A 23,364-nucleotide genomic window follows, 5' to 3' on the forward strand; every position below is an offset into this window, starting at 1 on the left:
GGAGAAAATAGTTATCCATTCCTAACTTCCTTTCCAATCTGAAGCCAATCAGTTAATCCAACACTTGTTCTTACCATGGCTTCTTGCTTCCTATACAAGCTAGCTATCAGCCTGATAGTGTGTTGAGGAAAACCTGTTATTTTCATTACTTCCCATAGTTTCACATGTTGGACAAAGTCAAAGTTTTGTTTTGTATTATTTTTAATTCGCTTTAAGTGTATTGCTATTGTTTATTTATTTTTCGTTAAAATTGTCAAATCAGTAATTTTCTTATAAGTCCGGGTAAATGAATTAATTTGGATCAGTGGAAGTCAAACAACGAGCTGAATGAATACGATTATAAGCAAAGTGTAAAAACTCGATTGTAGCTTAAATTTTAAATCAAAGCACATTGCATCGATTTTTTACTTAGGTTAAGTCCCATGTGAATATTGTAAAAAAATAAACTTTGTTTGTCTTGGTATAGTTTGTATTAGATGTTTTTGTAAATAACTCTTTTGAAGGTAACTGTATATACTGCTTTAATAAGAATATGTTAGAGTGTTAAAAAAAAAAAGGCAACGTTTTTGTCGCCGAAGCTGTACATGGCGGCATTAGAAAGATTGTTATTGAAACTTGTATGTGTGAAAAAGGCTTGCAGGCTCTAAGTGTAAACATCTCCAAAGTCAGTCAGAAAGCGTTCAAACAACTTTCCGTTGGCCGGCAACTTACAATCAAAAGAAAGCGGAGGAGAGCAAAAGGCGTGCTGAACTTGAAACTTAAGATGAAAGACTCATACCGATTCTTTGGGGGGGGTTGCCAAGCTTCATGCGAGGTCTCAGAGGAGGCCTAATAAAAAGGGACTGAAGCAAGCAGAAGGGGTCCCGGTTCCAGAATTGCTGTCAGAGAGGAGGCCGCCCGGTCCAAAGTCATCGTCAGAGAGACTGCCCGATCCAAGTTGCTTGAGAGAGGATTTCCCGCTTCCAGAAAGGAGCTTCTCGGTTCAAGACGTTGCTAGAGAGAGACTACTTCTAGGCTGCAGACAAGGTTTCAGATTGCCGAAAGGAAGAGTTCCAATTGCCAGAGAAAAGTTTCCAGGCCAGGTTAATGTCAGATATTCACCAGTGTGTTGCGTTTTCATTACAATTTCATTACAATCAAACGACTTCACTGATATTGCTCAGTTAATTGTATTTATTTGCATGGTATTTCTAGATTATTCAAGTAAAGAAGAACTTTTGAAAATTATACCATTATTAGGAAGGACTAGGGGAGAAGACTTTTTTTGGCATTTGATGAATTTGTGAAACAACACAAACTTCTGCTTTTTAAACTTGTGTCTATTACTACTGATGGTGCTCCTGAATGATAGGTAATAAATCAGGCTTCATTTCATTATGTAAAAACGATGACAAATATCCAGATTTTTTAACATACCACTGTATTATTCACCAACAAGTACTGTGTAGTTAAAGATTAAACACAAAAGATGCTTTGGATATTACATTTAAAATTGTAAATTCTGTTTGAGAAAAAGCCCTACAACGGCAGTTACTTAAATTACAGGCAGACGATGATAGGGAACTTCTGTAGTGCAATAATGTTCGCTGGCTCAGCAGAAGTCAATTTTTAGAAAGATTTCTTGTATTAATTAACGATGTAAAAATTTTTCTTGATGACAAAGGAGATATTTAAAATACAATTTTATTTAAGGCTGACCATACATGATAAAAACAAACTTATATTATAGCCTACCAGTTTCGCCAGCAGACTGTCTGGCTTTTTCATGGCGTTTATGAAAAGACATAAAAACTAGTAAATGCAAATTGAAAGGAACATAAAAAATGTTGTAAACCAACTGGTAGCTAAGGTTACACGTTCGCGTGACAGAGAGGACTTATTGTTCTTATTCATTATCACTCATGCGTGTTTGTTGTAAACGTGTAATGTGATTACTGGCTAGCTGTAGTTCAGCTTGATTAAGAGAGAGGATAAGGTTTTTCTACGAACTGTTTAGAATTACACCCTGATTTCTGTTGAGGTTTCCGCCGGTTATTGACACTATTGTGGCTTCCTTGAATAAACGATATCTGTAGTCGTCATCGAGATATGGCATGGAGTTGTTTTGCCACTCTATCATGTGGTTAGATGTACAGAAATTATGTGCTAAGCCGGAAGAGATACTTCTGTTGTGGTTTACATCACCAACATGTTCTTTTTGTCTGATTTCTAAACTCCATGAAGTTTGTCCTATGTAGGCAAGACCACAGGAGCAGGGAATGTAATATACTCCTGGATATTTGTAGAAAGGTACTTTATCTTTTGGGGATCCTAAAACTTGTCTGATGCTGGTGGTTGGTTTGAAGACCAGTCTGATGTTGTAGGCTCTTAATATTCTTGCTATTTGATAAGAAATTGACTTGATGAAAGGGATGACTACAGTAGAAATGTGCTGGGAGTGTGATTCTTCTTGTCTGGGGTTGTCACTGTATAGATATTTTTTTATGATGTTTTGAGGATATCCATTTTGCGATAATGTGTTGGCTATTAGTGAGAGTTCAGTCTGTGTATCCTCCTCTTCTAATATAAACTTTCTGGCCCTATATTTCAACATGTGGATAATGCTCAGTTTCAATGAGTTTTTTTGAGTATCCTCCTCTCAGAGGAGGATACTCAGACTGAACTCTCATATAAGATCTATATAAGAGAGAAGATTGCCGAATAACTTTTTATAGAAAAATAGCTTGCGTAGTAAAAAAGGTTGAACACTGCTGCCATAGGGAGTATAAATTCTTTATACTTTTTCATGCTCTGTCTATGGCAAAGGATCTAATCTCTGGTACTCTTATCTTTCTTAAAACCTGCTTATTCCTCAGACATCTCTGCCTCAACTTTGGCCTCAATCCTATTTAGAATGATCTTTAATAAAAATCTTGCTTGCATGAGATATTAAACTAATAGTTCTCTAGTTCTTACAATCCTTCTTATCTCCCTTCTTATGTAGTAGTATGAAAACTGATTTCTTCCAGTCTCTAGACTATGATCCTGTCTCCCATATCCCTGTAATCAGCCTATGAAACACTCTTATCCCTCCATCCCTTGTAGCCTGAATTAATTCTGCTGGGATTCCATTTGCACCCGGAGCCTTATTGCTATTGAGTTGTTTAACTACTCTTTCAACCTTATTCCTAATGCCTAAGTGGAGAAGGTTCTAAATTGAAGTTTTTCCAGTGAAAGGGCTTCTCCAAATTTTATTTATCCTCTGTGTTGTACAGTTCCTTACAGTATTCTTTCCATCTGTTTTTGATTTCCAGTTCTTCTGTTAGTACTGCTCTATTCCTATCTTTGATATCATTCAGTTTGAGCTTAAACTTATGCTTTAGGTCACAAACTAAACAAAACATCCTTTTATAATTGTGCCTCCTCATCTGAAACTGTGTCTTCATATTTATCATTATAAAACTTTTCCTTATCCTGCCTAATGATTCTTCTGGCTTCATATGTAATATCTTATGTTCTTCAGTTAGTTCTGTTTCTTTGTTTTTCCCAACTGCCTTCTTTCAGTTAGATCCCACTGAATCTGATATCCATGAGGTCTCTTGGTCTTCTTATTGAGCTGAGATACTTCTTCGCTGTATCCCGTATCACAACCTTGCCTGCTTCCTAAAGTATTTCTGGTGAGTTTTCTCCTCATTAGTTTCCAAAAAATCATCCATCCGAGTTTATGTTTCTTCAGTGAACCCACTAGGAATTATTCTAACATCAGTTTAGTGGAATATGCTGACTTGGAAGTTTCGGAGTTTTAGTCTTACTTAGGCTTTTACTAGCTGATGGTGTGTACCATAGTCTGCTCCAGGACAAGTATGCATATCAGACATTCTTGTCTTTCACCACTGGAGAGCCAGGATATAATCATTCGATTATATCCTGGCTCTCCAGTGACCATCAATATTAGATGTTCAAGTATAGGTCCATTGTGGGTGTTTCTGGAAGTTGGTATTTTTAATAACTAATCTATTAGAATGGGCAAATTCCAAAGTCTTCACTGGAGTTACGTTCATCCAGACCAAACATGGCACACTAAGGCCATGTTTGGTGTGGATGAACTCCTATACTCTTTCTCACTTTTGCATTAAATTCCCTAAGATGTAAAGTACATCTCTCATTGGTGGGCAGTCCAAAACAATTATAAGTTTTTAAATAATTCCTCACTCTCTTCGTCAGGTCTATCTGTGTGGGATGCATAAACTACCATGATTGAGACATTGGTAGGATGAGCCTTAAGCCTAATACAATGGACAATAAAGGGTGCCTAAAATATGAACTAGTTCCACTGATTATTTTAATTTTAATTTATATATATAATTTTCAGTTTAAAATTGCTTTTCCTCTCTTTCTTTCCCTTACCAGAGGTCATGCTAATTGGAAATAGCTAACAGAGCAGTTATGCTGTAGCATACTGAAGTGCATCGTGATATAGCTTATATTTGTGTGTTCCTGATGAAGAAATTGCGACTTTGACGTACAGGTTGAATGTATGTGTAATGGTGGAGGGTGTATAATTTTACTTTCTCCCTCAAACTCTGACTGGCATTGTTCTTAATTTTAAAACAAAAAGAAAGCACTGAAACTAAATTCCTAATTCTCCTTGCATGCAAGTATCCCACAATAGCTTATATGTGACTTAACCTGTTTAATCCATTAAGAGAATGAGTCTTCAAACACTTCATAACCAAAATAAAAATCTTTAACTTACAAAAAACACAAATATATACAACATCAGATCAACTACTTAACTATGCAAGCACCAATGGATTCCTTTCAAACAACATGAAAAATCCTTTTGCTACATAGCCTTCTTTCAATTACACGAGCCACCAGTTATTCTTTCTGGACAAAACTTCTGGAATTAGAGTTTCTTGCTAACGAAACTTTATTGCTTCTTGAATTCACACTGGAGAAAGACTAACACAAAAACCTACTCTCTATATGACAGCAATAAGTCATTCAAATTCTTCATCTAAAAATCACAGAACATCGAAGACAACATATCTCATCTTAATCCAAGATACTTATTACTTCACTTTCTATATGAATGTAACAGCAAACCACTGAATACACTACCAGAACACTAATAAACTATATCATTACTTTAGAATGAATTAACTTTTTTATGAGTCTCAACATTCTTCTCAAAACCTTAATAGTTTTGTCATGTCAGAAACAACTCTGCTTTCTATATGAAAGCATCTGAAGAAATAACTAAAATATGAACTGTTAGAATTCACTTATCAAAATGAGAAAACTTGACTAGGCCCATTTCTGTATGAACTGGAAATCAATGAAGTTTTCAACTTTAACTGAGATAAAATCCTATATGGATTAATAATAAGTACAATAAACTTTACACTTATCTCTTTATAACAAGGATATTCACTCTTAGTCTTCCATTAGCTTTTCTTCTAATTTCTGTCCAGTCATCATATATTGAGGACACAGAAACTCTAAATTTTTCTCCTCCTGCGTTCCTTTTCTACTTCTGAACAGCTGAACACTTAGCAACATTCGATAATGTTCTTTTCACTTTCAGGCATGTTCAGAAATATATTAGATCAACTGCCACTATTGTGCATTGCAATTACTGCTTTTAGCACTGTACTTGAAATGACGATAAAAGTTCTTTTCATAGTGCAGGAAAGTTTATTTTTTAATTATACTTTCAAAATGAATGTAGCAGAAATTATAACAGTTCTTCATTTCACAATCTTTACACACCGAGTTAAGCTCATTTAATCAGTTCACACTTTAATTACAGGGAAGCAGTGACTCTAGCTTCCCTCATTATTGACAACATATTTTGTAAACAATGTTTGTCTTGATACAGATGGTACAAACATTTCAACACTTGACAGCTCAATAGAAAATTATGTTCTAATATTTAATCTAAATAAATTTATTTCACACCTAAGCTAGACTTCAGTAGCCAAAGGTGAATACAATATCTCAAAATGCTTTGCTCACAAGATACAAAAATGAAACACATTTAACTAACAGCTAAAATGATGACTTATTACTAATTTCATTACTTGGAACGTTGATGGTTATTTTGTTTTGGTTTTAAGTAAAGTAATTGCTCCACATGGGTGTTTGTCTTTATAATTTCTACACAGTGCACATATTAGTTTGGAACTTGACATGATTGTCATTCAAAACTGAGTAGGAGGAACCTTAGATGGTATGGTCACTTAAACAGAATGGTAGAAGGATGGGTAGCAGAACAGTTGTTTGAAGCATTAAAAGATTCATATAAATACCAAGATCCTAGTGGATTGATGCACTTAGAAGTTTGTTAGGAGACCAAAATATAAGATCTGACAATTTAGCATCCTGAAAAATAACAGGACAAAATCTGGACAAAAAATATTGGTATGAAGTTAGTAATAACATAACCATCAAGTACTGGAGAAAATCATTTAAAGAAAGGAAACCAAAAAAGTTTCCTTTTTGGTTTCCCACTCACGTCACCAACAGTACTGTTGGTGATGTGAGTGTGATTGACATAGCAAAGGAGTGAATGAATGGGAAAGATCAAATTTTTAGCAAAGAATAAAAAGAAAGAAAGAAAGAAAAAGGAGATTGTAAGTTAGAAACTCGGCGACATTGACACATTTGAATGAACATGTGCAAAACTAAAAATATTGCTTCAAGAAGCACAAAGTTTTTGTTAGGAAAAGGTGATATGGTGGTATAGATCAAAGATGAAAAAGAACATCATTGAAGTCAAAACTAAGATCACATATGCATTTTTGAAAATTATGGAGACAACTACCTTGTTTGAATAAAAACTTTAGTTTAATATAACTAGAATCTACATTCGACGTTTTGACCTTTATATTATCTTTTTTTATATTCTGGATGATTTTGACATAAAGGTCATCTTCTAGAGCATACAACTATACACAGAAAACAAGTTTCATTACAATCAAACTGGTTTGTTAAAGATACTGACCAACCACTGCAACAATTGTTGGCCTGACTTCTGGTGAAAAAAAAAAAAAAAAATTATACATCAACACTAGAGTCCTGTGTTATCTGTTGGTTGTAGGAATACATTGGGTGTAACAACAAGTATCTATCTATATACATATATTAACATCATGATTATACTTGTACATTCCAGCCAGTTGGTATGGAATGGTTTCTAATACTAGCTGAAGATTGGCTAGAGTCCTGACTTATGCTGGATCTTATATATTAGGTAGGCTGAATGTGTGCCATCCAGATCCTTGGAATTTTCATGTCATCTTTGTTGTTGATATTTGGGTGGTTTATCAGGATTTTGCAGACTTCCTTAAATTTCCTTTCAAACCAGGTTTTTGTGTGGTGTAAGGAGCGGGTGCTTTTCCAGTTGATTTGGTGTAAAGGGTTGGGCGCGTGGTGTGAGAGGCCTGCTTCACCAATGTACGGTAAGATACAGGTGCAGTGGATGCAATAGACTCCACGATGTGCTAATGGGAGGAGAGGATCCTTAGAGGAGTTGAATATGGTTTTAAGTTTAGTGGGTGGTTTAAAGGTGGCATTGAGGTTATAATGTTGTAGGATTCTGTTGATTTTTTCTGATAACCCTTTAATGTATGGGATGGCTATAGTTTTACAGTAATCTAGATTCATTTTTCTTGTTGTTTTATGGAGTATTTTATTAATAGTATTTTTGTTATAGCCATTATTTATGAATGTATCGCTGATTATTTTTAGTTCTTGTTTCAGGGCTTGCTGGTTAGAGCAAATTGTTGTAGCTCTGTTTTTAAGTGTTGTTAATGACTCTATAACAAAAATACTATTAATAAAATACTCCATGTGATGGGTGGTGGTATGAATTAGCATGTATGTATTGGCCCGTGTGTGTGTGTGTGTGTGTGTGTGTGTGTGTGTGTCGGTTTTCGGTAGACCGTGAATGATAGACTGCCTGAAGAAAGACGTGTGTCTAGGAACGGGAGCGAATTTTGATTTTCGATTTCGATGGGGAATGTTTAGCGTTTGTCGCCCGTGCGTCCAGATTGCGAACACGTCGTCAACGTATCTAAGTCAGACAGTTGGTTTTAGCGTGGCGGAAACCTTTGCTCAAAGGTTTCCATGTAGAAGTTAGCGATTGGGGGTATAGTGGTGAGCCCGTGGCTCCACCTTCTTTCTGTAGGTAAAATTTGTTTTGCCACATGAAGTAACCGGACTGTAGTACGTGGGCAAAGAGGGCCGCTAAGTTCTACATGGAAACCTTTGAGCAAAGGGCTCTTGTTTCTGCCACGCTAAGACCGACCGTCTGGCTTAGATACGTTGACGACGTGCTTGCGATCTGGCCGCACGGGCGACAAACGCTAAACACAATCCTTAGTTACCTGAACAAACAACACGAATGCATACAATTCACCATCGAAATCGAAAATCAAAATTCGCTCCCGTTCCTAGACACACTAGTCACACGTCTTTCTTCAGGCAGTCTATCCTTCACAGTCTACCACAAACTGACACACACACACATACACACTGGCCAATACATACATGCTAATTCATACCACCACCCATCACAAAAATATGGAGTCATTAACACACTTAAAAACAGAGCTACAACAATTTGCTCTAACCAGCAAGCCCTGAAACAAGAACTAAAAATAATCAGCGACACATTCATAAATAATGGCTATAACAAAAATACTATTAATAAAATACTCCATAAAACAACAAGAAAAACGAATCTAGATTACTGTAAAACTATAGCCATCCCATACATTAAAGGGTTATCAGAAAAAATCAACAGAATCCTACAACATTATAACCTCAATGCCACCTTTAAACCACCCACTAAACTTAAAACCATATTCAACTCCTCTAAGGATCCTCTTCTCCCCTTAGCACATCATGGAGTCTATTGCATCCACTGCACCTGTATCTTACCGTACATTGGTGAAGCAGGCCTCTCACACCACGTGCCCAACCCTTTACACCAAATCAACTGGAAAAGCACCTGCTCCTTACACCACACAAAAACCTGGTTTGAAAGGAAATTTAAGGAAGCCTGCAAAATCCTGATAAACCACCCAAATATCAACAACAAAGATGACATGAAAATTCCAAGGATCTGGATGGCACACATTCAGCCTACCTAATATATAAGATCCAGCATAAGTCAGGACTCTAGCCAATCTTCAGCTAGTATTAGAAACCATTCCATACCAACTGGCTGGAATGTACAAGTATAATCATGATGTTAATATATGTATATAGATAGATACTTGTTGTTACACCCAATGTATTCCTACAACCAACAGATAACACTAATTATAGGACTCTAGCATTGATGTATAATTTTTTTTTTTTTTTCACCAGAGGTCAGGCCAACAATTGTTGGCCTGACCATATTATTAAACTAAAGTTTAATAATATTATTATTATTAAATTTTAATAATATTGTTAAACATATTATTAATCTAAAGATCATATATTAAACTAAAGTTTTTATTCAAACGTGGTAGTTGTCTCCATAATTTTCAAAAATACATTCGGATCACATATATTTGTAAAATGAATGTGAATGCTTTGAGAGGAACAGTTTTTCAGAACTTAATCTATTTCTCCTTGCTTTTCCTGGATACTTTTTACATTAATATGAAGTTGGGATTGATAAGGAATATATAGTAAAGGATTCTTTCCTAAGGCATGAACACACAGAGAATTTCACCCAACTCCTTTGCAAATCATGGCCTCAGCAATGCCCCCACCAATATCATTACTTGCACTCCCCCATGCACAGAATAATGTCAGAAAGATTATTTACTAGCTGTCCTCAGAAACCTTAGCATTTAGTTCAGTATATTATGTAGCAACCAGTTTACAGAATGCTTCTAGGATACTTCAAAGCAGTATCCTAGAAAAGAGATCCTGGATGTCTCCAATATCTTATCTAACTCTGAAAACAGAGTTTCATAAGATATTAATCTTATGTAACTCTGAAAACAGTACTCATATTGTATACTGGAAGAAATGAAGAAAAAGTAAACTGGGCTTTGCTCTGGAGTTCAAACATGATGATAATCACTGGAATTGGAAGATTGACATGGTTTTGGCCATGTTAATCTTCCAGCGAGCAAAAGTGGTGATATTATACCGAGGAGTGAAACTCATCTATCACATGGTGATATCCTCCAAGGTATCACGTGGTGATACATTGGAGGAAAGGTCAAACACAGGTTTGATCTTTCCTCCAAGTTGGTAGTTTGCCAAATTTTAACTCCTCCCTACTTTGGTGCACTAGATAGTTCCTTTTGAATAATGTGTTTTCCTCCAGAGTTGCTAACCAGCCCAACATCTGATCTGGTTGATCAGATAGTTAGTGTATCCATTCTCAATCCAATAGGCAGCAGGTTTATATCTCACCACAAACATGGATGTTTGTGATTGTCTTTAGGTGGAAGATGAACTTCATATCCTGTTGTGAGACTACTGTTCTACTGGAGACCTGAAGTGGTTTGAGAAAGTTTTATGTTTAGTCTCTAGCATCCCACTTGCAGTACTGATGAACTGTAGGTTTACAATCCTTTGTTGGTGGGGACACACACACACATACATAAAATGGAATATAGAGAAATGCTTTCAGAAAATTTTATGTAAAAAGGCAAAACTAATATTAGTGATAACCATTTACTGGATTTCTGTTCAAGATATGAACTGATCATTAATATCACAATATTCTAACATAAATATGTGCATAAATCATGAGAAGAACATGTAAGAAAAGTCTTATTGATAGTGTTAATAGTGATTGTCGTTATGCTTGTTCAGGAAATGAGTATATAGAAGATTTGAAATAGAAAGAGTTTGCAGTTTAGTTTTGAGTAAGATAAAAATGTATATCATACCGAAAAGAAAAGTATTTACAAGTTTTGAAAAGAATCAAAGGCAATCAAATTTCATGAGTGAACTTTGATAATTTTTTCAGATCAGTGTTTGAAAATAAAAACCAAACCTAGGAAACCAATTAGTAGAATGTGAAATGTGTGTTCATTGATTCTGCTAGGTCAGCATGTAGTGAAGTTTTCTACAGTAATAAAGAAACCTGAATGTTGTGGTACACTCATGAAGTTTGCCACTCTCTTTGGCCTAGTTGCCAACATTACTGCTTTCTTACAGTTACACTGTGGATTAGAATCCCACTCTGGAGTTAGCTGGCAGGTGATTTTTGTAGCCCAATGTTGAGACCATTGTTTGCTTATTTGAAGGCCTGAAGTGGCTTGAAAAAGTATGTTTGGTTTCTAGAATAGGGGAGTAGATTATCTAACCTTTGCCTACCCACTGTACTAAATATGCAATAAGTTTGCAACTTTTTTTTGGAGGTTTAAAAAAAGAATGGTTTGGGCCAATATTAGTAGTGCAGTGTTTCTCTAATCTCACCAAGTAGATGCATGGATTGGTTAATTTACCAATAATTTTGAGACTGTTATTCTAAGATGACCTTCAGTCCAAAGGCTATCCACTGCCTATATATTTTATCCTAGAAGATGCATGCTAAAATCTGTTATTTACTTGATTCTAGTGTTTGGTGACAAGTACCTTCTTTTTTTTGTATTCTGAAGATGCTGATTTGAAATCGGCAAACCATCAGCAGTTTTATAAATTATAGTTTATTTGTTCTTTTGTGGTGTTATGGATTGTGTAAATGTATTTTCTCTTTCTTGTGATTTTCTTTAATAACATTTTCTTTTCTCTAGCTTATTTTATTGTAAGAATGTAGTATATAATACATATATACTGTATGCCCACAGACACGAGATCCTTCTATACTTCTGCACATGTCAGAAGAAGGAGAGTCCATTCCGATAATAGGGTACACACACACACACAGTCTCCCAAATCAGTCTTATGGGATGAGTTGTTTATTATTACATGTTGGAAAATTAACTTTTCTTTTATGAACATTGTAGTTTTTAAAGTGGTAACTATTTTGTTTGCATAACAGTTGGAAAATTTTATGTATAAAGCACGTGATTTCTCGTGATACATCCTTCATTTCATGACTTATTTTTTAATGTATTAACAACATCACACAATTTTATCAAAGAGATGTTTTATTAACTTATATTTCCCTGATTTTCAACTCGGCATCATCAGAGCACAACACACTTGTACATGCGACAGTGAGTGAGTGAAACGATATCATTGTAAAGGATAAAAGATCTAAAGTCCTATTTTTGGCACCTTCTAACAAACAAACAAACAAAAAAAAAAAAAACAGCTATGCAGGAGTTTCTCTTAGGATAACAGTCTCCCAAAATTTTTGCAAATTATTGCAGCCATATTTGTTAAGGTTGGGAGAATTCTTCAAAGCCATTGCTGACAAAAAATAATCTTTCAGATCTATAATGGCTTCTAAATAGCACATTCGTTTTCCTGCATCTAATCCTTGGTGAAGGAGTGTCCAAAGCTTGGTCTGCCAGTTCTGACTTGCCATAGTAATAGTAGCGAATGTATCCTTCATGTCTTCCAGGTGTATGTTAACTGATCTTCCTGTTTGCCCATAATAGGCCAAGTCACAGTCACCAGGAACTTCATACACTCCTGGGTGTACTAAAGGGTGAAGTTTTATCCTTAGGCAAGCAGATCAGAGTTGCCAGCTTGACATGAGGTTTGAAAGTGGTGTGAAGGCCATGTTTCATCAATACTTTGGCTATCGTTTCTGATGTACCTCTGATATAGGGAATAGAAATGGTCATGTTATATTCTTGTGTATTAGGAGAGGGCAGAGTAATGGGCCTATGTTGTATTTTATCTATTTTGTAGGGATTATAGCCGTTGGCTAAGAATGTATGGCACAGATATTGGAGTTCTGTGGTCAGAGCTGTATTGTTAGAACAAATGATCTGGCTCTGTGTGTGTGTAAGTGTTTTTAAAATGCCATATTGTTGGACTGGATGGTCATGTGATTGTTTATGTAGGTATCTTTCTGTGTGTGTAGGCTTTCTGTAAATAGAAAAAGATAGTGATCCATCTGAAAGGCCGGTGACTAATGTGTCAAGAAATGGTAAACTGTTATTCGATTCTTTTTCTACTGTGAAGTGGATTTTGGGGTGTTGGCCTGGTAGGTGACAAACGCATCCAAAGTGTCTTGTCCATGGGGCCAGATGGCAAACACATCATCTACATAACATAACCACACTTGTGGCTTGTATGCAGCTGTGGTAAGTACTTTGTTTTCAAAGTGTTCCATGTAAAAATTTGCTAACGGGGAGAGAGGGGGGAAACCATTGCAGTACCATTAATCTCTTTGTAGAATTTTCCTCCACATGTAAAGTAACCTGCATTCATTGTAAATTTAAATAATTCAAAAATATCAGGGGGAAATTTAGACTTGATTAAATCCAGAGTGTCTATAAGTGGTACATTGGTAAATAAAGAGGCGACATTAAAACTAACCATTATGTCTGAATTTTTTAGGATAATATTTTTAACCAGTGTTTTGAAATGGACTGAATTTTTTACAAAAGTAGAGGAGTTGACAGTAAGGGGGGGCAAATGACTTGGCTAAATGCTGGGCCAGTTTATATGTGGGACTATCTATGCTATCAAATATGGGGCATAGGGGGATATTAGTATTGTGGATTTTTGGTAATAAATAAATACAGTGTGGTTTAACATGAATTGGTTTTATTTTGCTGATGATTTCTTTGGGCCATGATGTTACTTTTTCAGTAATTTTCGGACTTTTTTTTCTTTTGAGACATTGTAGGGTCTCGATGTATAATTTGATACGTGGAACTGTCACATGGGAGATCTTGCATTTTTCTGTTATACTCTTCTTGATTCATGATAACTGTTGCATTTCCTTTATCGGCTTTTGCAATAATAATATTTTTATTATTATATAACTTTTTTAGGGCAGTTATTTGATTACGTGGCATATTGCTTTTTGGAGCTTAGCCTTGTTTAGAATACTTGCTATATCTAGTCGCACGTTATTGGCCACTGCCGGCCTAAGATCGTGGATACCCCATTCTATGTGGCAGTTCCACGTATCAAATTATATATTGAGACCCTACGATGTCTCAAAAGAAAAAGTCTGAAAATTACTGAAAAAAGTTACATCATGGTCCAAAGAAATCATCAGGAAAATAAAACCAATTCATGTTAAACCACCTCGTATTTATAGATTACCAAAAATCCACAAAACTAATATCTCCCTATGCCCCCATAGTCAATAGCATAGATAGTCCCACATATAAACTGGCCCGGCATTTAGCCCAGACGCTTACCCCTTTACTGGTAACTCCTCTACTTTTGTAAAAAAAAAATCAGTCCATTTCAAAAAACCAGTTAAAAATCTTATCCTAAAAAATTCAGACATGATGGTTAGTTTTAATGTCACCTCTTTATTTACCAATGTACTCTCTTGATTTAATCAAGTCTAAATTTCTCCCTGATATTTTTGAATTATTTAAATTTATCATGAATGCAGGTTACTTTACATGCAGAGGAAAATTCTACAAACAGATTAATGGTACTGCTATGGGTCCCCCCCTTCCTCTCACCCCCCCCCCCCATTAGCAAATTTTTACATGGAACACTTTGAAAACAAAGTTTACCACAAGTGTGCTTACGCTATATAGATGATGTGTTTGCCATCTGGCCCCGTGGACAAGATACTTTGGATCCGTTTGTTACCTACCTAAAAGTAGAAAAAGAATCAAATAACGGTTTACCATTTCTTGACATATTAGTCACCCGCCTTTCAGATGGATCACTATCTTTTTCTATTTACAGAAAGCCTACACACACTGGAAGATACCTACATAAACAATCACATCATCATCCAGTCCAACAGTATGGCATTTTAAAAATACTTGCACACAGAGCCAGATCATTTGTTCTAACGATACAGCTCTGACCACAGAACTCCAATATCTGCGCCATACATTCTTAGCCAACGGCTATAATCCCTACAAAATAGATAAAATACAACATAGGCCCATTACTCTGCCTTCTCCTAATACCCAAGAATGCATCATGACCATTTCTATTCCCTATATCAGAGGTACATCAGAAAAGATAGCCAAAGTATTGATGAAACATGGCCTTTGCACCACTTTCAAACCTCATGTCAAGCTGGCCACTCTGATCTGCTCGCCTAAGGATAAAACTTCACCCTTTAGTACACCCAGGAGTGTATGAAGTTCCTGGTGACTGTGACTTGGCCTATTATGGGCAAACAGGAAGATCAGTTAACATTCGCCTTTAAGAACATGAAAGATACATTTGCTACTATTACTATGGTAATAGTAGCGAATGTAGCAGGACTGGCAGACCACGCTTTGGACACTCCTTCATACAGGATTAAATGGAGGAAAACGAATGTGCTATTTAGATGTTGTTATAGATCTGAAAGATTCTTTTTTTGAGTCAGCAATGGCTTTGAAGAAGAAACAATATCGTTGCAAAGGATAAAAGATCTAAAGTCCTATTTTTTGCACCCTCTAACGTGGAAAAAAAAAAAACAGCTATGCAGGAGTTTCTCTTAGGATAACAGTCTCTCAAATTTTTGGCAAATTAATGCAACCATATAACAAATATCAAAGTCCTATTTTTGGCACCCTCGAACGGAGGGGGGGGGGTTTACAGTGATGCAGGAGTGTCTTTTAGGATAACAGTCTCTCAAATTTTTGGCAAATTAATGCAACCATATTTGTTATATGGTTGCATTAATTTGCCAAAAATTTGAGAGACTGTTATCCTAAGAGAAACTCCTGCATAGCTTTTTTTTTTTCCCTCCGTTAGAGGGTGCCAAAAATAGGACTTTAGATCTTTTGTCCTTTGAAACGATATTGTTTCACTCACTCACTGTTGCGTGTACAAGTGTGTTGTGCTCTGATGATGCTGAGTTGAAAATCAGTGAAATATAAGTTAATAAAACATCTCTTTGATAAAATTGTGTGGTGTTGTTAATACCGTGAAAAATAAATCATGATTAACTATCAACACTTAAGCTTATCTGTTAGACATCCTTCATTTATTTCTCCTCTTCAGCATGAATTGACTATTCTTGGCAGTCTGCCAGACCGGATTCTATGAACTGTGGGCATACAATATCATACAAAATATGTGTTAATCGACTGCTTATATTATCTGTAAGGCTTCCAGTCAATAATAGGCTATTAGTAAAGTTTTTGGGGAGCCAAAAGTTATACGCAGATTTTCGAACAATGCAGGGGAGTCGGTGACCTAATCCCTGCATTGTTCAAGGGTCAACTGTATATATATATATATATATATATATATATATATATATATATAACTTGCAATAAAACAATAAAGGAAATAGTAAGAAAAGATAATATATTTCCATGAGTAGAATATCAAAGGAAAATTTTTACAAACAACTTTTGATTCATTAATTACAATGCATCATAAAAGTTGTCTGTTGATACATTGTAATTAATGCATCAAAAGTTGTCTATAGATGTATTAATTACAATTCTTTCCAAAAGTATTGAAGTAGAGAGATCCTTTTCAAATGCAAGTCATTACTGCACCAAGATTAGATCATGTCAGGATGATGATAGTTTAAATACCCTGTTTTTTTTAAGAGCATATTTTCTGCACAATAAGAAAAATGACATTGTAGTCTTATAAGTGTTTAATAAATAAAATATTCAATTATTTGTTTCATTTTCGTTTTATTTTCAACATTTTTTTTTAATACAAAATTTGTTAGCATGATGTTTTATTAAAATTTTTGCATTTAGAGTCAAAATTTAAAAATTACCAGTAAACTAGTAATGTTTTGAAAATTTATCATATTACTGGTAATAAAAAAAAGTCAGTACATTTGCAACCCTTAATTAGTATGTGTGTGTGTGTGTGTGTGTGTGTGTGTGTGTGTGTGTGATGCTTATAAATTAGTTCTATTTGCAAGCAGTCCTATTCTCTGCAGCTTATTTTTACAGAACTCAAGTAAACATCCTGTTACAGCATTTAGTGATATGAAGTTTGTGGACTTGATGTTTCAATATATGTATCATGTTGAAGATAGGTAGAGATGACCTGCTAATGCTTCTGCCTGGTATCTCAACTTGGGCCTGGCTCCCACTGAAGAGACCTCAATAAAGGTCGAAACTAGTCTGGGTAGTGGCCCTTCCCTTAATGCATAACATTAGACATATCCGCAAGGAGATGTGTTTTGCATTATAGGAGATACTGAGACAGGAGTGTTGGTATCTTGCTCCACCTTTGCAACGAGTTGCCCTGGTGTTGTACCACCTTACCCCAGTCCTGAAGATACTTTCAGGTGCAAACTTTGTTGCTCACACTTGGATAAAGGATTAAACTAAATTTATTATATTTCATGGGATATGCTTTGGTCATTGTTAAAGGCTGCTAAGTTGTTAAAAATGAAAGATTTTTTAGAAGTTGCTAGTACAGTCAGGTCTCTTTTTATGCTGTAGATACGTTCCACAGAAAACCACGTAAAAAATCACACAAAAAAGTCCTAACTTATGTTGCAAAATTAGGGATATGTTCCATAAAACCGAAGCAATGAATTAAAATAAACCTAAAATCGCATTAAAAAGTTTATAAAAATTCAGGAAAATAAGAATGCCTAAGTTTGTTTTAAAGCTTTATTCATTTAATTTTATTGAAAAGTAACAATTTTTTTACATTTTTTATCAGAATTATCGTTGCTCTTAGACATTATTCGGCACTGTTTGTGAACTGGTGCAAAATCACTTTCATCACATCACATCAGCACAATCACATCAGATCTGTATTGTAAAAGCAAACATTCTTCACGAACAGAATTAGCTTCGCCCTCGTTCTGTGCTGATTTTTTTCTTCTGAAAATGTAATCAGTGATTAAACTTTGCGATGATGATTTTACTAATTTTTTATATAGCTCGCGATATCCAGACATATGTTCTTTGGCTCATGTTGGAATTTAAAGGCTCGTTCAGAATTTCTGTCATTAACAAGAAAATGATTTTCCAATTTATTGCAGAGTTCAAGACCTTGTCGAATTATATTTGCAGTGAGTAGGACAGATTTTTCTTCCCCTTCACTATCGTTTTCTGGGTCTTCGACGATATGTAAAGTTAATCGAAACCCAATAATATCATTGTCACTTAAGCCATTATCCACAAGCAATTCATCTACATCATTCTGGCTAAATGTTTCAAAACCTTCTTCATCAATTTCATGTATTTCATGTGCCAAAGTAATGATTTCAGCTGATAATGTAGATGTTTGAATAGTTGCACTATTTGCAACACATCCAGGCCAAGCTGCTTTCCAGCAGACATTTAAAGTTTGTAGTCTTATTTCAGCGACATGCAACAGTCCAAAATAGAAATTTTTTCCCAAACATCAGTTACTGTTAATGATTCATTTTCTAGTTTATTCCATATAAATTAAAAAGTGTGCTTAACATAATATTTTTTAAAAGTAGCAATTATGCCTTGATCTAATGGCTGAATAATGCTTGTTGTATTGGGTGGAAAAACACTACCTGTACATTTGGATGTTCTAAATGCGGATGACTTAGTGCATTGTCGACAATTAATAAAACTTTAAAATAAAATCGAGAGCTTTTTGCTTCATATATGTTTCCACTTTTGGTACAAAGCAATTATTGAACCATTCAGTAAATACAGAAGTTGTTACCCAGGCCTTTGTATTAGCCATCCAATGTATCGGCAGCTGTTTTAGATCTTTGCCTTTTAGAGCACGTGGTCTTAGAGATCAATTTACTAGGAGGGGGTTTCAACATTCGAGCCCCTGATGCATTGCTACAAAGTAACATTACTTGATCTTTGTTTGCTTTAAACCCACTTGCTTTTTTCTCAGCCTTTGCGATGTAAGTTCGACTAGCCATTTTCTTCCAAAACAATCTTGTTTCATCAGTGTCAAACACTTGATCAAGACAATATCTACCAACCTCAATAATTTCAACTAACTTCTCTTGAAAATTTTTGGCTGCTGCTTCATCTGCTCCTACAACCTTGCCTGAAATCTTCGTGTTATGAAGTGCATTCCTTTTTAAAAACCCGTTTAGCCATCCTTTGCTAGCCAAAAATTCTTTATCAGCCTGGAAAGCTGAAGTAGATGGCTCCAATTGCTTTATGTGTTCATAAAACCAAAGAGCTTTTTGTTTAATTAAATAACTACTTATAGGAATTCTTCTTTGAATAAATTCTTCAATCCAAATTACGAGTGCTCGTTCCGTTTTTTCTAATAAAGCATTTTTATTAGAAATCTTATTTCTAATAAGATTTTTTCTTATTGCGACGTCATTCTTTTTAATTGCTCTTATAGTAGATTTGCCTAAATTAAAATGCTTACCAATCACCGTAGTTCCCTCTCCTTTTGCTAAGCTATCTAAAATTGCAATTTTCATTTCCAAAGAAATTGGTTTTCTTTGGTGCTTTTTTTCCTCCATTGGGCCAAATTTTTAAAATAAAAAATAAAAGTTTTTTTTTAAACTTTATAATAAAAATTAGCAAAATTTAGACTTACGATAATGAAAAGACAAACACTTACTCACATGCAAAATTAAATTTCATGGACACTCACTGCTTACACGTTATGGCGTTACATGTTACGCCAGAATGTGCTGCAACACGCTGTTCATTATGTACAATGGTACATAAGTTTTGAAGTTATTATTATCTGAGACCTCCAGGGAGTTAAGGACTTATCGAGGGAGGCTGTAATTTACCCAACCCAGCTATCATACCTTCCCTTAAATTCATTTATGCTAAATTGTATTCTTCGATTTATGAAAGAAATTACCTGTAAGAAATTACAGGTTGCATTTATTGTCAGTGATACCATATTTTTTTTTATTCTAATATGCACATTTTTTAATATCTTAACTTCTTTGAAATTAGGATGCATCTTACATTTGCTGAAAAAATAAATGTTACTAATTGTCTAGGCAGAAGGCAAGATGCATTCATCAAGCAAGAAGCAGGATTGATCAGGGACTCGTATTATACTTGTAGTCAGCACATGTTTCTCTCTGAACCAAGTGCTTTATGATATCCTTTATGTGGGTATCCTCCTCAAGAAAGGAGGATACCACCAAGTAGATGAAGCTGTATTATGTTTTGTTACTGAGGCATGGTGTTTGAAAGGATTGTCTATCGATTCCAGGCAGTTGAAAGCAAAAGAAATTTCAAAATACTTGGAATAGATAAAAGAAATTTCAGAGCAATGAAGGTTGCTGTGGCCAATTCACATGTCTTGTAGGACTGTCGCTAAGGCATCAAAATGTATTTTTGACAAAAACTTCCTTCTGATTTTGATCAGAAGTTTAACATCCCACACCACATGATTCTAATGAGAAAAAAACAAAACAAAACAAATCTTTGAGTTTGGCCAAACATAGATGAAATTCATGTTCTTTGATGTCCCACAAAATTATACTGCCAGTGCTAAAGAGATCATGAGCATGGGTTACATAAAGCAGCATATCACTGTGATGTTACAGATAACTGCCAATGGCTGAAATTGTCTCCATATTTAATTTTAAACAAGAAAAATGAGCCTAAGAATAATATCTTCACCAAAGATGCACAAAAAAAAATGGATGGTTGACAGCTGAGCCAATGACTGATTAACAGCTGTGTAGAATAGACATCCTGGTGATTTGTGTAACCCACCTAATATGTTAGTTCTTGATACATGCCATAGACATTTATCTGAATTGTTAAAGAATAAGCTCACTGGAAAGCTTGACTTGGTTGCTGATGACATGACTAGTCAGCTGATACCCCTTAGTGTTTCAGTCAGCAAACCATTTGAGGAGGGAATATGAGTCCTGGTTGGTCTGGAAACTTTCCTTTGGCATTTTCTGGTAAGATGAAGGGAGCACCTTGAAATGTGTTGCATCAGCAGCATGCTAGATAACAATAAAAATGATTTCTGTGAGAAAATACAAACATCAACTACTTGAGTCAGAGAAGTGATTCAGAAAAATCGCTCTCATTGTGAATAAATTTTGGACTTTGAAGTGATTCTGTATTTGAGTGTGGAGTATAATATGTATATGGTTAAATGTTTTCTGTTATGCTTTCTATTATCAATGAACTGGATTCTTTTGTAATAATTTTGATATTAAAATTATTATTATTATTATTATTATTATGCAACACCTCCAGGGAGTCCAAAGACTCATCGAGGGAGGGCACCTAACAACTCAATCAACTGTAACTACACCAACGCCATCTACTGCCCACCACCAATAGTATTTTCACAGACATCCATGCCCATGGCAGGATTCGAACCTGCAGCCTTTTGGCTGGAGAGCGGATACGCTAACCACTCGGCCAACTAGGCTGGCAAAATTATTAAAGAAATATTTTTTAAAACAATAATTTTTTTTTTTTGTTAGCGATACTGAAAATAATGCTATATCTTACAATCACTGGCATCATAGAATCAAAGAAATACAATAATTCTTAACATTATTATACAAGCTAACAATTAACACGTGTTTTATTTCATTTCAGATTTCTGTTTTGTCTGAGGATATTTCTAGATGTCCACGTTTGAAAATTTTGAGATTAGAAGAAAACTGTTTACAATTATCAGCCCTTTCAGACAAGATACTTAGCGATTCTCAAATTTCTCTTCTTGCTGTTGATGGCAATCTGTTCGAAATGAAAGAATTACATGATATGCCTAGTTATGAAAATGTAAGTTGGTTTTTAATGTTATTATTTAATAGGCAATATTAAAATGTTTACCTGTTTGGAGTGTATTTATGTGAATACATATTAAATTTAAAATATTTTAATGATGAAAAGGTTTACAGGAGTCTTTTTCATAGTCATTTACTGAAACAGTTAAAGCAATAATACAGTAGATGAACCTGTACGGTCCAGAGACCATTCATTTTAGTGCATGGTTTGCTGTAATTAGTTTAGAGAAAAATTACTACCATTCTCAATCTCAACTCCATTCCCATAAATCAAAGAAAATGGCAGAAAAGCGAACAAGAAACAAGAGAAGTTGTGTGTGTTTGTGTGTGTGTGGGGGGGGGGTAGGAGGACAGAACAACAGATCATGAGAAACCTTACAAAAGAAATGGCAGCTCCATACGTTGATGACAGAATGTATTGGATTAGCAGGAAGATGCATAAAGCACACAAAATCATAATTTGAAAGAGTACAAATGCAAATACCGAGAAAACTAAGAGCATGAAATTATAAAACTGAAAATTCAGAATTAATGTTTAAACTTCAGACTCTTCATAATGAACTAAGTATGTGCAAACTTTTTTTTTTTTTATGTGGCTCCCAACCATGAAAGGCTTCTGTACACCTGTACTATAGGTAAGTGACATTAATTTAAGGTGATGTACATTTCACAATTTAAATGTTCATTCGGGGTACTTATGGATCAAATCTGTATAACTGGGAGGAGACCTCTGCGAAATCTTTTAAGGAATGTGAAGAACCAACTGGAGTTTCTGACCTAATGTCCAGTCCTCACCTTCTCATGGTGCCCCCTGTTAGGTATCTACCTGGATAGTGAATGAACTAGGAATGGCTGTCAATTTGAGATTTAGCCAATCAAATTGTTTTCTTATCGGCTTAAACTACAATGTAAAATGATGGTACAATATTATATTATATGGCAGTGAAATTTGGGCAATAAACAAACAAAATAAACAAAAAATAAAAACAAGTGAAATGAGATTTATGAGAAGAACTTCAAAATACACATTATTAGACAAAAAAAAAAGAACAAAGATATTTTAAAAGAACTAAAACAAAATCAATAGAAAGAAAACTGAACAATTATAAACAAAAAATGGATAGAACATGTAAACCGAATGGCCAACACCCGATATCCTAAACAAGTAATAAAATACAAACCAATTGGAAAGAGAAGGCCAGAGACCTCAAAAAATGGATATTAGATGAATAATGAGACTGGAACAGACCAGTATGGTCTATATCCATAATTAACATTATGATGATGAACATGACATAATTTCATGCCGACTTGGGGCATCATCCAGATAAACAAGGTCCCATTGTTTATGTCAGAGAACCAGGTTAACAGAAAAAAAGTCAGCTACTTGAACAAATCCCAATATACATCTTAACTCAGTATCAACAGAGTTCAAGATCCATAATATCAACATAAGAAGCATCAATGGCAAAGAAATAGAACTAGCAGACGAATTGGATAAGTACCAGATTGATAAAATAGTTGTGACTGAAATGTGTGAGATCTTTCTGACAAATATAAAATGTTATATTCAGACAATAACAATCAGGGAAAAGGTGAAGTAGCTATAGTATTCAACACTAATTATCCTCATATTTAGCGTTGAATAC

General features: G+C 35.0%; 1 protein-coding gene across 1 annotated transcript in view; it reads left to right on the plus strand.

Moving 5' to 3' along the window:
* The window catches only part of LOC150104304 (leucine-rich repeat-containing protein 57-like), a 132,776-nt gene that overhangs the window by 103,860 nt on the left and 5,552 nt on the right, over positions 1–23,364 (plus strand). Inside the window, exon 4 of the mRNA XM_090396909.1 lies at positions 21,525–21,710. Coding sequence (XP_090253035.1) covers positions 21,525–21,710 — 186 coding nt within the window. The remainder of the gene's footprint in view (positions 1–21,524; positions 21,711–23,364) is intronic.

The sequence above is a fragment of the Typopeltis vanoorti genome, chromosome 8 (assembly GCF_054136105.1).
Source record: "Typopeltis vanoorti isolate ZY-2024b chromosome 8, IOZ_Tvanoo_1.0, whole genome shotgun sequence".
In the NCBI taxonomy this organism is placed as follows: domain Eukaryota; kingdom Metazoa; phylum Arthropoda; class Arachnida; order Uropygi; family Thelyphonidae; genus Typopeltis; species Typopeltis vanoorti.